Consider the following 16,970-nt stretch of genomic DNA (forward strand, 5'->3'; position numbering starts at 1 on the left):
TTAAAGTGCATCACACCAGGAATGGAGTAGTCCTGTATACTAATAAAAGTATGCATCTGTTCTCAAAAGAGATGGGACCAACTGGAGAGATGCAAAATAAATCTTTTGATGAAATATGCAAAATAAGAAAGGGTAGAAGCTGCTGAAGCAGTGGAAGAGGCACTTGGCTACTAGGGACATGGTATTCTCAGTGAAAACAGCAGCTATACTAGAAGAATTATTACTTAGTTCACCATATGGTACTGAGGCATTGTTCTGCCACACAATTAAGTATAGTGTTACAAAAATAACGTGTTTTGTCCTTTAACCTGAAACCAGATCGGCAGAGGTATGAAAGAAAAGCACAATGGGAAAGTGATAGTAAGGAAAACATTATGAAGACAAAGAGCAAGGACTGAACTCCTCTGAGTTGATATTCCTTGTCCCAAAACAGTGGGAAGAAAGAGTTCCTTTGATGTCTCTGAATAAACAGCTCTAAAGCAACTGAAGCTTCACCTCAAACTTGAGAATGAATTAGATCAAGTGAAGCAAATCACTGAAAGCTCTTTATGAGAGGCAAAAAAAGGAGTTGAAAGAAGGCCTTTTAACATATATTTCTATTAAATTCCAGTTTTGTGACATGGCAATGAAAATCTGAAGGTATGCCTACTGACTACAGGACTTAAAGAATTAGGGAATAAAATAAAATGGCTCAGCAAAAAAATTCTATGTGCTGAACTTATTTTTCATCACTGGCTTGAAACAGCGCACCGACTTTGAAAATCCAGAAGTATATTAAATATTTAAGGACCAAAGTCCTTGTATGTCTACAGCTGTTCAAAGGATATAGCCCTTCAGTGGTTTCACGTAGAGTCGAGACTGACTCCTTGGAAGGCTGAGTTAGTTACCTTAAAACACAGAAAAGCTAATAGAGATAGTGACAGAGTTTTATTTTGAAATACACTACAAGATCAAAAGGCAGTAACTTGAGAGTTCTTCTTCATCTTCTATTTATTGAAGCATTTGACAAAACCATTCACTATCAGTAGCTTTCTAAGTATTATTCAAATAAGCAGTCACAGATGAACTCATGATTTTATTCTGTACATATTCATGACAGAGACAAACATTTAAAGTTATAAAATAACAACCATAACTAGTGCAAATACACAGTTCATAAAGAAGTATTGAAAGGGCTACAAAATTATGACAAAGTTACTACATTTAAATAATTTGCTATAATATCAAGAACTTTTATAAAAAGGGATGCTTAGCTAGACTACTGAATATGCCATTCCTAGAAAAGCCTTAAAACATAAAATATCATATGAATCTTTACTTTTCTCATAACTTTGGATTTTTCCTGTGTTTGCAATTACTTGACACAAATTATTCATAGAGATTTTAATAAAAACGATTCTGAAAAACTAAATTAGTTAAACGGATTTTCATACAACATGGTTATTGCATACTTAATTTTTTTCCACATATGAAGTACAGTTCAACATTCTTTTCTCTATCATAACAGGAGAAAAAGGAATAGCACATGAAATAAAATCCATATCACAATCATACATTTTAGAGTTTGAAATACGTTGGTGTTTTTACACAGTATATACAAGACTCTATTTTTTTTTACAATTCTGAAATACAGAAGTATAACATATTCCTTTTTAATGTTCTGAGCTTTTCCTACTGCCAAGGTCCCTTATTACTGGAATTAACTGCAGCCCTTTAAAAAACATGCAGTGGAAAACCCCTGCAAAGACTACACTCGCCTTTTGAATGTTCCCCCATTTCCAGTCTTGCATTAAAAAGGTATTAATGTACAATTAATAATTGCTCAAAGAAATCCCAAAACAAAGATCCAGAACACTATGAGGAGCTATCCATTTCTGATGTTAACTTACCCCATTCAAGCTGCCCAAATCCTTCACCAAGTGTTCATCTGTAGAGGCATCATAGTTGAGTACAGCATGTTGCTTGTCCACACTCCGTGACTAAAAAATATTAAAGAAAATAAAACAGGTATTTGAAAACCACATGAAGTGGTTATGGCTGTTTCCTAGAGCAGTATCATTATTTTCTTTCTACATAGCACATTTATTCAAATTATATTAAAAAGTTAGTCCCACATATGAAAAAGACAATTTCTAACACAAATCCAGGTTCCCATAGCAGAATCCTAAAATTAATTCACAATAATTATTTTCTTAATGTTTCCCTAAATATGATGATGTCAGATCCAGATATATCTCATCCAAAGGTTTTCTTTTTTTCAGTCCACTCTAGTATCAATGATGTTTAATCTAATATCATCAACTTCACTTTATTTCTTGCTCTTTCCCCCTAATTACATGCATCTTTCAAATCAGGACTATGATTCCGAGGTGCTGCTGCTCTCTCTGAAACACACCATTTCCTGTCACGCATCTGGGATAATTACCATAGTATACAAGCATTCAAATTGTTTCTCCTTGATGTCAATTTCCTGAACCAATTAGCTATAGCCTCATCACTAAATGTCTGAGCAGTTCCTGAATTACTATTCCCATCAGTTCTGACTTTCTCAGTCCTTCCTTAAGCACTTCAGTATCAATTTATTTATTTAATGAATTCTTACTTCACATCCAAACATCACCACACAGATGAGGAACAATCCTTGCTACTATTTCATCCAAGAACAGCAGCTCCATAACAGCCAAGTCCCTCCTTCAGCACTCACTCATGGCCAAGGGTTTGCAGCCTGGGGTGCTGACAGCAAAGCAAGGGAGATGGGGCTGGATGTATGGCTCCTTCATGGATGCATATGGTCAGCACCTGAACATCTACAAGAGTTCCCAAGTGAATGGAGACCACAGCTCATCTTCTCCACCTGCCCACACTTGATCTCATGTTTGCCAGTAATTCTGCTAGTGCACTGTCACAACATGATTGCATAGCAGCAAATTCCTTCCACCAGCATCCTTCCTAATTTCAGGTTTGCATCTTCTATTCTTGCTACTCAACTCATTTTTAAGTACTGTATTGCACAGAGAATGGTACATTTCTGTCTGAGACTTCTGTGACTTCTGTGTACCAGCATTTGTGGCCTGCCAGTTCTAGGAGTCCTGCCTTACCGGTGCACTAGCCAGTTCAAGGCATCAAGACATACAATTACTATTCCTAAGGAAATGTTTTCTCTTGCAATCCCATAGTTATCACCTCATTCCTTCTCTAGTTCTTGAGACTTGCTGCTTTATTTTCCTTATTTCCAATTTACTTTCTCATTCTTCCTTTCCATGTAATTTTTTGACTGTTTTGCTTTCTCCTCAAAGAAGTAAAATAAGTGTTCTTCTGCTTATACTTACTATTTTATTTTTAGACTTTTTATTTTGCTCTGCATTTTTGGGGGGTATAGTGGGAGGGCAGGATATCAAAGAGGAGTGGAGAATAAGGAAGAGACAGACAAAGGAACAAGTTCCCTGCCACTATAAGCTGCACTAATATACTATACCAGTTAAGTGTTTTTAATGGCAGATGAAGACACAGCAACACGGTTCATTTTCTACTAACTTAGTAACCTTTCAAGTGGAAACAATCTCAATACAATGAAATTCATTGATGTGCATGTTCTGCTGAGCCTACAATATCAACCAGAGATTACATTTTTCCACACTCAAGTGAAACCAATGCACCAAGAATTACCCTATTTTTACCTAAGCTATTGAAAAAAATTCTTAACTTCTTTCAACATTGTTATTCAAATACATACTGTATTAATAATAATTTATTTAATTATCTTTATGTGCTACATCCTATTAAAAATAAATTAAAACAGAAAGGACAGAAAAAGATCCCCAAAGCTTCGTGACACTGTGTCTCATCAACTGAAATGCTAAGAATGATTACTCAAGACCATGGCTTTTACAGAAACACTTGAAATTCTGAAGAACATTACAGTTCTCCTCAGGTTCAGATTACTTGCATATAACTGGACATACTTTTTATTCATTTCAGCTGGTCTTTACAGGTGCAAAGACTGTGCAAGTCTTTTAAATGCCTTTTTTCCTTTGGCTTAGTTACTGCAGCCTTCCATTCAAATTTAAGGGCTTTTAAAATTCCTTTTAATAAGACTGTGGTGCCCTGGCTGGCAGCTGAACACCACACAGCTGCTCACTCAGCCTCCGCAGCCCCAGAGGGATGTGGGATAGAACAGGAAGAGCAAAAGGAAAGAACTCATGGGTAAAGTGTCAGCAGCAAAGGAAAGAGGAAGAAGGAAGAAGAAGTAAAACAAACCAAGCGATGAGAAGGCAATCACCACCCTCCACAAACAGCCCAGTGCCCAGACTGTCTCTGAGCAGTGGGTATCCTCCCCAAAGACCCCTGCTCAGATTTCACTGCCAAGCAAAACACATCATATGTCACAGGGTCAGTTTGGATCAGCTGTCCTGGTTGTGCTCCCTCTCTACTTCTTGTGCATCCCCCCAGTCAAGTGTGTGTAGAAAGAGCAAAGTGAGAGAATGCCTTGAAACAGCACCAGCTGAAATAGTGGTGTGTTGTCAACAGTGTTTTGGTCACAAATCCAAAACATAGTACTGTAATGGCTTCTATTAAAAAAACCCCACCAACCAGCCAGATCCAGTAAAAGATTTATATATGACTGCAGAAATAAGAATCACAGAATAACTGCAGTAAGAGCCATATGAATATGAAGAGGAAAACTCCATCCTCAGTTTAAAAAAAATTTGTAAATGGTATTATTTTAGATAGATACTCTTCAATTCAATCCAGACTACTAAGAAAATATTCAGAATACAGAAAATAAATGCATTCTTCTTTGCAAATAATTCTGATATTGTGAATAATGTATTCTTTTTTCTCTTGGAGATGATTTCTCCATCAACATTCAAAGAAAGATTTCTAACCATAAAGGTGAAAGAAGGGGAAAATTTAGTATTTATCCACAAGCAGGCTGATGCAGTGGAGCAGCTAGCTAAACAGGAAAACTTCACCTTATTTATTAAAAAAAGGCAAATCTGTATTCCCAGATGTGAACAAAGTCTCTTAGAACAACAGTGTTAGGTACAGATCTGAGGTCTATCAAGCATGAAACAGAGTTGAAACTCTTTTCATTAAAGCCTTTATAACATGTTTTCTGCCAAGCAATTACGAATAAAAGCATTAAATTCTGCTTTCTTCATCATGCATTGTCCACATGCTTTGCAATAAGAGAACAACCAAGTTGTCAAGAGTGGAAAGGAAGGTCCTGCACAAAGAGCTATACATACAGAACAAGAACACATTATTAGCTTCTCTTTGGGTGGGTTCCTCCCCCTGAAGCACTGTGTGGTATTACAGTCATGCTGGCATGTAGACCTAACATACCAGCAGGCTAAAAAGAATATTCGTGAAAGTCACCAGGCCCCTTGATTTTTTTCACTAACTCTGAAGTAAATACACAACAAATAATGTCTGTAAATAACTCAAAGCTATTCACAGTATTAATCAAAGAGGCAGCGACCTTTGAAGGTAAAGTTCAGTAACACAAAAGAATAAATGCTTCACTCTAAGGACTGATCTACCATGGATGGCACAGCAGAGAAGAAAGAAGAAACTCCCTTATTCACAGACAACAGCCCTCTAAAACAAGTTACTTGTAAAATAAAAGCATTTCTGGATTATAACCTACTGGTCAGGAACCAGTCAGGTGGGGCATTTTGGTTGCCTTTCTTTTGTTGTTTTGGATGTTGGTGGGTTTATCTGCATGTTTGTTGTTTGTTTGGGGTTTTTTTAATACTTCCCACATAAATTACCAAGACATCATCCTATCTGCTGCTAAAGAGAAATTAAGAGTATTTTCAACTGCTTTCTAACATCACCAATAAAACCTCTGAATGCCTTCTGAGGCTAAGAGCCAAACGCAATTTACTAGAGATGCTACATTCTGAGTATTACATGTAGGATGACATCTCTTGGCACTTCATTTGCAAGTAAGATTCTAATTTGGCCAATAATGGCTGCATACACAACTTTTGGCAACAAAAAAATAAAAAAAAATACTTTATTGAATGGTAGGAAGGGTAGAGAATATTAGTTTTGAAGTTCAATCTTCTTAAGACCTCTATGGTAAACAAAGACAAAAATTTAAAAAGAAACTCCCAAAATACTACCATTAGTCATTCAAAAAAATATATTTTAGCAAAAGGCAGCTCAGAGGACTACAGCTTTGACAGGGCAAAGTGCGTGCAATATGGCTACATAACAACACAGCTACACAAATCTGAGAGTTCCACAGAGTGATCCTCAAAGTTGAGGAAGTTACTGAAGGATCAAGCTATTTTGACTTGTGTATTTTCAATTCTATTGAAACTGAGTCATTCAACTTCCTTAGAGATAGAGAAATACTCTTCTCTACTAATTTCATTTTCCTTTGTACAACACAATCAGGGCATAGGGACAGAGTTACATCAAATCATGTGACTAAATTAGGTTACAAGTTGCTGAAAAAAGAAGGCTCCTTTCAAAAGCAGCCAGCTCTCTTAACATTATCACATTTTATGGAAAACAGTCTACTTACTTTACTGGTCATATTGCAAAATTTATTTCATCTTCTATTCTTGCATTCTGCATGTGACTTATACAAAGAAAATGTGATTCTCTGTACTTAAGCAGTAACTGCTTAAGTTATGACTGATAGCAATACATTTAAACTGAGGTTTTTTTCTATGGACACAAAAGATTCTTCGAAAAAACTGTTCCCCCAACATCTGGGGAATTTATTTTTCAAAAGGAATGCATGAAGCTGGTGCATTAAGTTCACAATTTGAGCAGTTGCACATGGAAGGCTGATACAATTACCTGTAACATCAGCTCACAGTCATCTCTTCCAACAAAAATCATTTCTCGTGGCAGCCTATGTCGGGTGCCTCCACTGCTCACCAAAAACCAGGATGTTAAGCTCATTTTCTGCTTAGCTGATAAATCCTTGGCAAAGCTACGTCATCCTGCAGTGAGAAAGAAACAGAGACAGAGAAATTCATTTTAGTTATTTTTAGCTACAGTTTCTGCTCAGCAAACACTGTGAGCAGAATACAAAAAGCCTCTGAAAAGACAGCATTCTCAATACCATGTACTGAATCCAGCAATCACAGGAAGCGACAGGCTTCAGATTTACATATTCTCAGGCTCTGCTTCATGCAACTAGGCAAATTTAATTGGTAACCTTCTGCAAGAGGAACAAGCAGCTAGCTAATGCCAAAGTTGTATGTCAAGTTGTCAGAAAGCTTTCAGCATTTGACCGCTTATTATTAAGATAATTGCTACAATAATGCTTCACTATCACAACCAATAAACATGTGGCAGACATTCACAAAGTACAGCAAGTAACTTGCAAGTGTGTCATTACATTTTCCTGTGAAAAAGAACTACCTCATCTGATTTAAAGCTCAAGTCCTCTGTACAGCACCAAATCAAAGGAGCTTTAAATTAGTGGAATTTTTCCTTCTATTTCATCTCAGATTTTCATGATAAAATGTGTATATTGGAAATTTAACAGTGTGTATTTAGTATTGTAAACAAAGAGAGCAAAATGAACAAATTAGAAGTTATCTGTAAGTATTAAATCCAAAAGAAGTATTCCTACAAAACTTTACCTTTATTTATCAATAAAAAGTCCAACATACTCCATAAAACAGAGGAAAAAAACCCACAGCTATTCAAAATGTCATAAAATTGGATAGCATCTTTTATGGAAAACTTCTTCACATAACATGATGCACTTGAAACTGGACAAAAATATGATTAAAGCTCTCTTCAGAGTAATTCAATGGCTAACAGTTGAAAAAACCTTTAGGAGTATTCCAAATCTCTTTTAAAGGAAATGCAAGCCAAAGCAATTATTTCATTCATTCATAACCACACTGCATTCATTAAAAGAGAAGCTAAAGAAAATCGAAAGCAACCAGCCTGCTTTTCTCTCAATACCAAATAGCTGGCATTTCTCTTCTCTTCTCTTCTATTTATATGTCAATTAGTGAATTTCTGCAAAGTTAGCAAATGTACTGTAAGTAGACATAAGCCAGAAGTGGACTTGAGTGTACTCTTGAATAGTACCAAGAATTCAATGAGGTCCTCAAAACGAAGGCTAACATGGAAACACTGAGTAAAATGACAATGCCAGTACTATGCCATCTGACAAACTACAATCAAGGAGACACCACAAATTACTAAAACATGTAAAGATAACTAAGTTTAAGTCAAAACTGCATGTGACATGACAAAGCAGATATTTAAAAAACAGTTAAGTCAAAAGCATCCCATGTCAGGTGTTAAAATGTACCAGCAGAGCTGCCAATCCAGTTTAAAAAAATTAATGCAGTCCACATGGAAGAATTTAGAATGACTTAATTTGCTGAAGAGTTACTCAGTAAAAAAGTAAGTATGTATTGCAACAGTACTCTCTTCTACAGTAATACTTACAATAGAATTATTTTCCCACAGCTGTATCACAACACATTCAAGTGAAATGTATGTTATCCACTTAATGTTATCTGACTCAACGTAAGTAGTACAGCATCTCTAACATATTTTATTCCTAGAAACTAAAATATTAAAAATTACATCTACAATAAGAACTTGCTGAAATAAAACTTTAAGTGATGTAGTCACTAAATATATGTTTCAATAATTAAAATGGCTTTTTCAGCACCTTTGAAGGAAATTAACATTTTTATTTTTAATTTAATCTAGTTTAAAATTACAAGATAAACTGGGTCAATCTTAAGTGACATTTTTCAGTTTCCTTTAAGAAAGGAAAAGGAAGTATCACAAATGGCCAGCCTATGTTCCAGATTTTAACAAGTAAATTAAACGGATGTTTGACAGCAAGCATGCTGTTCAATATCAAAGCTCCTCATACTGTTTATATTTTACTACCTTTTAAAATCTCCCATCTGTTTATCATAATTACATTTGCACCATTTGGCCTTCCTGCTCTAATTGGAAATTCATATGAAAATCTCCAAGACAATATAAAAAACTTAGAAAATTGGAAAAATTTCTTAGTAAAAACTATGTTGTAGTTTACACAGGCAGACTGACTCTAAAAGAGGAAAACTATTTTTATTTATAAAACAGACAAGTAGGTCAGCAACTAGAGCTAGGGAAAAAAAAACCAACACCCCAAACTTCCCACAAATGATAAAGCCTGACAACAAACAGATTAAATTAAGCTATCTGAAATAATTTTAAAAAATGCATTATACAGAGCAATCATTGCCATACAGCTTGGCAGCACATTTGTAGTTAAAAGTCCATCACCAGTTCTATCGAACTTAATAATGTTGTTCTTTTGAAACAGTTGCTGTCTCAACTGCAAGAAACCATCAACCCAGATACATATTTTATTTTAAAGTATTCTTTAGAATAAACCAATGCCTTTGATCAGAGCTATGCTGGAATCTGCATAGCAAAACTGGCTGAAAACAAGACCCAGTAGCAACAGTTGCTTAATATCAGAACAAAAAAAGGGCATTAAAAATTGGGTATGGAACTGTGCACTTATTAGTCATACAGACAGTATGTGGACAATTACACTGCACCCCAAAAACTTTATGGAGGCTTATAACGTTTTTAATACACTGCTGTCTTAAGTGCTCTGGCTGTAGTATTCTGAACAATACAAGGATGAAAGATGCTTCACTACCTAGGAGATACTGAATTAAATTATTATATGCCAGGTGCAAAATGATCACAAGAAGTGGCTCTTTACACAGAGTAAATTTAGGTCATGATAATTCTTGCAATGCAATTTTATGGATACTAAAAGGTTACACAGGGTTCAAAAAGCAATTTTTTTCTTTCATGAATGCTTATTATCAATCCTGTTACATGCACTGACCCCACCTATAGCCCAGGAAATGCATGCACTGTGCATTTTGAGGGGCTGGGAGGATGATCTAGGAGGTTTCACTGTCCTACCCAAAAACCTCTCTTCCTTACCTACCCTTTGTTCATGCAGAACAGGATATTGTCCCAGATGGACCTGTCTTACTCCAGTACAGACTACACTTTTCAGATCAAATATTTACCAAAAATATTTCTACCCTAGAAAAAAGAATTTTAAATGCTTTATTGAAGCATTTGGTTTTATCGGTATTTCCTAAAATGGCAGTACTGTGTTGTAGTCTTTAACCAAACCAGCAAACATTTCATCAAGACTTGATCATTCAAAGATTCATTCCAGATACCTGCAAGTCAGTTGCTGAGACACCTATGGGAGCTGCAAAGTACTTCCTTGTCTGCAGAAGAAACAGCTTTTTATGGTGAAGGACTACAACTTTTAAAAGGCAGTAATCAGCGTATCAGAATGAACATGTGGGTAATAAGTCATTTAAAACAGATGATGCAGCTACAGGGAAATTGGCTGCATCATCCCTGTAAATATAATCCATTCCTAAGAACTAAGACCCTGTATTATGCAGCCAAAAGATGGGTGTAACCAATTTCAAATGAATAAAGAGATACTGCCAAGATTAGTTTTGATACAGTCATGTTATTGCAAATAAAAATCCTTAATAATCTCAAATTTGAGCATTTTAGAATCTACATTTTTGTATTTGCCTGTAACTGAAAACAGCTCCAACTAAACTATTAGTGAACACTGAGACACAAATCCTACAGAGAAACAAAAAGCTATGTTTAAAATTTAAATGAAACATAATATATGTCTGAAATTCCAACTTTTCAGCACTGCAGTCCTCCACATTAAGACTGAAAATAGTGTAATTTTAATGGTACACAATTATCCTATCACTGTACAACAAATTCTACTTATGACTATTTTAAAACAATGTTAAAAAAAGCCCTGCACCAAGCTGAGACACAGTGCTGACAAAGCCAGAAGCCCTTTGTTGCCCATTATTTGGCCTTATAAGTTCCTGTTTCCAGCTGCTAAAATATTTGCTAAAATTAAGTTCACCTTCTCATACAATTGCCTGGTAAATTTGGGGAAATTTCTGAAGAAATGACTCAAATATTTCTAAAACAAGGTTAGAGCAAAACATTCTATGTCACCACCTTTAAAAAAATATTAGCTATAGCTCATATATGCAAATTGGTACTGAAATGTGGCAGGAGGCCTGAGTATCAGTTTGTACCTTGCATTATTGCTCTCATGCAAATCCATCCAAATGCAGACAAGCAAGAGGCTTTTGAAAACCTTCCTCGTGTATATTCATTCAACAAGGGCAGAGATAAATTCTCTCAACACATCTGTCTACACAGAGGTAGTTAAATAAGTTTGCAGAGCATGCTGTTTTAGTATTATAGTGCCAGCTAGAACCAAAAATAAAGCATTTTTTCCCCAGTACTTTCAACTCATCCAATGTTGAAACAAACAGGGGTAGAAGACACAGACGAGAACACCACCTCACCAGGACAAGACACTTGAAACTGGAGCTAGACATATGCTGGAATCAGGACTCAGGAAAGGGGAACATCAGAAGTAAGCCATGACAAGGGAGAAATCAGAAATGAGAGCAGTAATGGAGCCACTAATGACTGGAGACGACCTGAAGTTGAAGCTGGTAATGAAATCACAATGAAATGCAGTCAGCAAACAACACCCACTGAAAAAGTGCCTACCATGACTCCTTTATTGACTATTCAATGTAATAAAAAATACCAGTGCCAGCACTTCTAATTTTGACTGAATTGGAGACATATATGCCAAAGAAAGAAAAAACCAAACTGAAGGTAACTTCAACCCTGAGAAGATTATTGTAGCCATATAATTGATATTAAAAAGTAATCTATAAAAATAATTGATTTAAACCTAGGAAGTTATAAGTGGTAAACAGCACAGTAATATTGTCTGCTTTGTAAAACCCTCTGAAGTGGGGTAGTGTAACACACAAAGTGTTCTGTGGGTGATCATAATTAACCTACTTACATACATGCATTAGAAAACAACCTTTAACTACATCACATATTTTAATCAGGACTCTACCGTACTCAGGTTAAAACAAAGAGCTTAACAATCAGTTAATCAGTATTTTTTTCCTCTCCTCATCAAGTGATTAGCCTGCGCCTTATTTACTGCACATCATGAAAAACCTTTCCTGAATTATTAACTTCCTCCTGACTTCATCTACCATGCTCAACACCACCACATGAGAAATTCATTAACACTTACGGTAAAATCTTCACAAGTAGCTGTAGAGAGGGTTTCATGTAAATGGGGAACCGGAGAGAGCTTTTTTAACACTGAAATATCTTAGTCTTGAATATTTAAGTTCCAAACCCATCAGCATTTCATTCTAAAGTACCTAGTTTCACCCAACATACTGGTGTTCAAATGGTCTCATTTATTTCTGTTACATCTCTGAACACCTAATTCTTTCGCAAATAAGCTTAAAGCCACACATAGGGTGGCTAGAAAATTAAGACCACTTTTCCAAAGTAAAGGGTAGATGGCTCTTCTGCCATCAAAGGGACTATAAAAACAAGAAAATAAGTCATACTCTAGGATACCTTCTAAATGTTTACTCATGAAACTATCCTTGCTGCTTTCGTAATTCTCTGCTGCCTTCACTGCTCACATTGCTCTCATCCCAGAAGGGGAGACAGAGGGCTGCACAGACAACAGCCTCCTGACTGAAACTACTCTCACCAGTTCCAAGGGATAGTATACCAAGGCATTTTGTTAACAAAGAGGGTATCTTGTGCAGGAAAAAACTCAACAAAAACAGCAAACCCAAACAAAAAGAAAAAAGGAAAGTTGCAGGGCTGAAGAACCTTCTGTTGAGAGCTGGAATTCAATCTACAGAAGCCATATTTCATGCCACAGTAGTGTGTAATGTTGCTCCTCAAAACCCTTAAATAAATAAATACCCATCTAAATTTAAATGGCTTAGGCTAATGATCAATAAAAATATTTTTTTACTTATTTATGGACCTTTTGTACACTCAAGTGTACTTCACAAGGGGAAGTAAGAAAACTACAGTGTTGGCCATAAAGGTTAATCAAAATATTCCTTTAAAAGGCTGTCAAAATAAAAGGCAAAGGATGCATAAATAAGGTAATTTATGCTTAAACCCATTGAAATTCTTCATCAAAATGAGAAGATGAACTCACATACTTAGGAAATATGACCAAACAATCCTAGATTTTCAGCAATTGAACAACAAGCTAGTATTGTTATTTTCAAGTGTATCACTGACTGGAAAATTCACCTGAACACATCCCTCTAGAAACATTCAAATGCTATATACAGGTCTGAGCATGAAACTGTTGCCATTCTCACTGATATAAAGAAATATTGGTATTAGTTATAAAGTTCATTAAAATTTTATGCAATTACTGGACAAGAGTGGAACTGGATGGCAAGCATGCAAATAGGTAAAGTGGAAGAAAACAGGTAACTCAAGAGAAAGAAAAGGGACTTATCCAGTCAATTAAACTTCCTTGTACAAATGAGGAACAGGAGTGCAATTAGGATAACTGCCCTTATCACTAAACCAAAGCATCTCACAAAAATCTCAGTCTTCCTTGGTCTGTTGGCTTCTCACCTAAACTTACTAAGATTTAACTGGCAGGGCAACGGAATGATACCCTTGAGTATTCCACTTCTGAAGTATTTGATCTGCTCCACTGCAGCTCAAATATCCAAATTTGGCCACAATTTCTTGAAAAACAGATTAAAAAATCTTACTGAAGCCTTACACTATGTCTAGAAGATGTCATTGCCAGCATGGACTGAAAGATGTAGCCATGACAAAATTTTACAGTACAAAAGAAATACTGAGAGCAAAGAAACCTTCTTAATCACTACTCTGCAATACCATTCTCTTTCACCTTCTAAGCCCTCCACACTTTTAGTCTTGTGGTTGATGTTCTTCTACAGAGAGATGGAGGAGGAAAGAAGGCAAAAAAAAAAATATGTAAATCTCCTTGAATCTTGTCTGAAAAAATCCCCGGACCTTTTGTTTATAGACAGAGAACATCTGCTAGATCCACTATTTAAAAAAATACTTTTCTAAAAGCTAGTTTAAGCTTAAGAAGAAAAAAAAATTAGATATAATTAGCAGACGAGCAACAACAACAAAAAAAGAAAAGCATGAAACTCCCTTTATAAAGCATCAGGATATCAAGCCCAGTCATGCCCCTTACTTCTTTAATTAGTACAATCCTACATAGGCAGATATGCACATTACCTATACTGCCTACCATAAAAGACTAAAACAACAGGAGTTACAGAGTTGTACCAAATCTATCAAGTAACAGCAGTGTATTTCTCAGGTAGCCAGCGAAAGGAGAAGGGGGTGGGGGAGAAGGGGGAGGCGGGGACCAGGAGACAGACAGCCACACCTTCAGCTTTAGGGCGGTGCAACCGGAGGGTACAGGCTGGCCGTCGCACAGGCTAGCACCGCAGACTCCTCAACAGCGTTTCAAGGAAGAAGCGTTTCTTCCTCACATTTTAATTACAAAAGAAGGCCTTCTAGCTGTGAATATTATTAAGCATAAAGAGAGATTTTCCTCCTGCATTCAAGGAGTTTGAGATCTCTCTCTTCTTGCCCTCCAGGTCACCCCACGCGTCTGACGGAGTAAGGACAAGAAAGCAGCTCAGGAGGCTGTTGCCCTCTGTCAGGCAGCAAATGTGTCCTGCAACACTGCTGCAGCTCTGGGACTGCACAAGCATCCTCTCCCCTGGTCCAGATCAGAATTAGATCCACATCTATTTTACCACTGTGACACACAGGAATAGTTGTCAGAACAGCAACTGAAATAGACTTCTTATTCTGCCAGCAGTGCAGCTGCACTCCAAGTTGCTTTGGGGTTTTGATTTTGAGGGACGGTGACTTAAATACCTTATCTTACGCTGTTTTTGATATAATAATGACTAAGAAAAAAAAAGAACACTGAGATTTTGTCCTTTGCTATTACACCAGTATCAACATACAAATGCTGCAAAGGAATGTATAAAACATAAGGCTTACCTGATGGCTATCAGTTATTTTAGTGTCACAGTATGCAAAAAGATCTGGTCCAGTGACAATTATCTGCTGCTATTATTTCATGTGGGTACCAGTGACACAGCCAGGAGCAACCAGAGGAGTACCAAGGATTACAGAGCCCTGGGAGCAGTGATAAAGCACTCTGGAACACAGGCAGTTTTTACACCAATCTTCCCAGCTGAAGGGTTTGAAAGTGCCAGTTGAATCTGGAGAATCAATAAATGGTGCCACACACAGAGGTTTGGCTACTTAGACCATGGGACTCACTTTGAAAAACCTGGTCTGCTCAAGGACTGCTGAGGTTCATCTATCAGAGAAGGGGAAGAGTATCTTTGGACACAGGTTTGCCAAGCTGGTGAAGAGGCCTTTGAACTACAGTTGGCAGGAAGGCATCAGAGAGACATGGAGTGACTGGAGTGTGGGAATGGAAAGATACAGGATCTTTAGGAATGATAGGCAAGCCAGAAAGGATGGGGTATCACCCTCCATAGCAGTAACCAGCATGGAGCTCCACCTGGGGATGGATGAGGAGCTGACTGAGAGCTTATGGATCGTCTAAAAGGAGGGCAGGGACAGGTGTCATTATAGTGGGTGTCTGCTGGTCACCTAACCTGTAGGACTGAGCAGATGAGGCCCTCAATGGACAGATTGGAGTGTCCTCACATTCACAAGTCCTGGTCCTCATGGGGGACTACAACCACCCTAGTATCTGCTGGAGGGGTAACATGGCAGGGTATAAGCAGCGCAGGAAGCTCCTGGAACTCACTGATCATAACTTCATTCTCCAAGTGTTAGAGGACCCATCCAAGAGGGGCTGGTGGACCTTGTTCTCACCAACAAGGAGGGGCTGGTGGGAAATGTGAAGCTCAAGCACAGCCTTGGCTGCAGTGACTCCGTGGAGGAGTTTGAGATCCTTCGGGCAGCGAGGAGGGTGGACAGCAAGCTCGCTATGCTGCACTTCAGCAAAGCAGACTTTGGCCTCTTCAGGGATCTTCAGTATATTCCTTAGACTAGGATACAGCCCTGAAGAGAAGAGGGGTTCAAGAAAGCTCATTAATATTCAAGAATCACATCCTCCAAGTTCAGAAGTGATGCATCCCAACACAGAGGAATTTGGGCATATTTGCCAGGAGGCCTGCATAGATGAAAAGCAGTTTCTGGACAAACTCAAACTCACTCTAAAAAGGAAGCCTACAGAAGATTGAAGCAAAGACAAGTAGCTTGGCAGAAATAGTGTATGAACAGCCACAGATCGGGCAAGGAAAGCTAAGCTAGTGCCCTGATAGAATAATCTGACCAGTGATGTCAAGGGCAACAGGAAAAGTTTCTTTGGATATACCGAGATAAAAGAAGTACTAGAGAAAATGTGGGCTCCCTCCAGAAGGAAAAGAGTGACCTATTTACCTGGGATACGGAGAAGGCTGACGCACTCAACCACTTTTTTGCCCCGTTCTTCACCAGGAAAAGCTCCAGTCACACTGCTCAAGTCCCAGAAGACAAAAACAGGGACTGGAAGAATGAAGAACCATCCACTGCAGGAGATCAGGGTCAAGATCACCTAAAGAACCTGAAGGTGCACATGTCCATTGGACCTGATGAGAGACATGCAGCTCCTGAGGGAACTGGTAGCTGAAGTGGCTAAGCCACTATCCCCCCCCCCCAAAAAAAAACTCCAAAATTGAGAAGCTATTAAGGGTGAAAAGAAACCACGTATCACAATCCCTAGTAGAAGCTAAGAGATCAAATTGTATTAAGAACAGCAGATTGAATCAAACTCCTACACCAACTTGACAAAAAAATAAAATACTGGGTTATCTTTACAGAGAATACTGGCAAACAAAAAAGACTGATTAGAAAACTTTGCTTAGGACTGGTACTGTACATGAATACAGTCTTACACAACAATCATAAGCCTTTTTATGCATGTTCTTATAGTAATGAGAAGTACCTGAAGATTTAATTTTTCCTTTTAAGTTGTCCTATCTAAACATTAA

The 16,970-nt window shown here is 37.4% G+C and overlaps 1 protein-coding gene across 1 annotated transcript in view; it reads right to left on the reverse strand.

Moving 5' to 3' along the window:
* CEP170 (centrosomal protein 170) overlaps positions 1–16,970 on the reverse strand; it is a 96,619-nt gene that overhangs the window by 65,189 nt on the left and 14,460 nt on the right. The window contains exons 2-3 of the mRNA XM_069009904.1: positions 6,820–6,965; positions 1,890–1,979 (exon numbers count right to left, since the gene is read on the reverse strand). Of these exons, the coding sequence (XP_068866005.1) occupies positions 1,890–1,979; positions 6,820–6,924 (195 nt within the window). The 5' untranslated portion in view covers positions 6,925–6,965. The remainder of the gene's footprint in view (positions 1–1,889; positions 1,980–6,819; positions 6,966–16,970) is intronic.

Source organism: Aphelocoma coerulescens, chromosome 3 (assembly GCF_041296385.1).
Source record: "Aphelocoma coerulescens isolate FSJ_1873_10779 chromosome 3, UR_Acoe_1.0, whole genome shotgun sequence".
NCBI classification, from domain to species: Eukaryota; Metazoa; Chordata; class Aves; order Passeriformes; family Corvidae; genus Aphelocoma; species Aphelocoma coerulescens.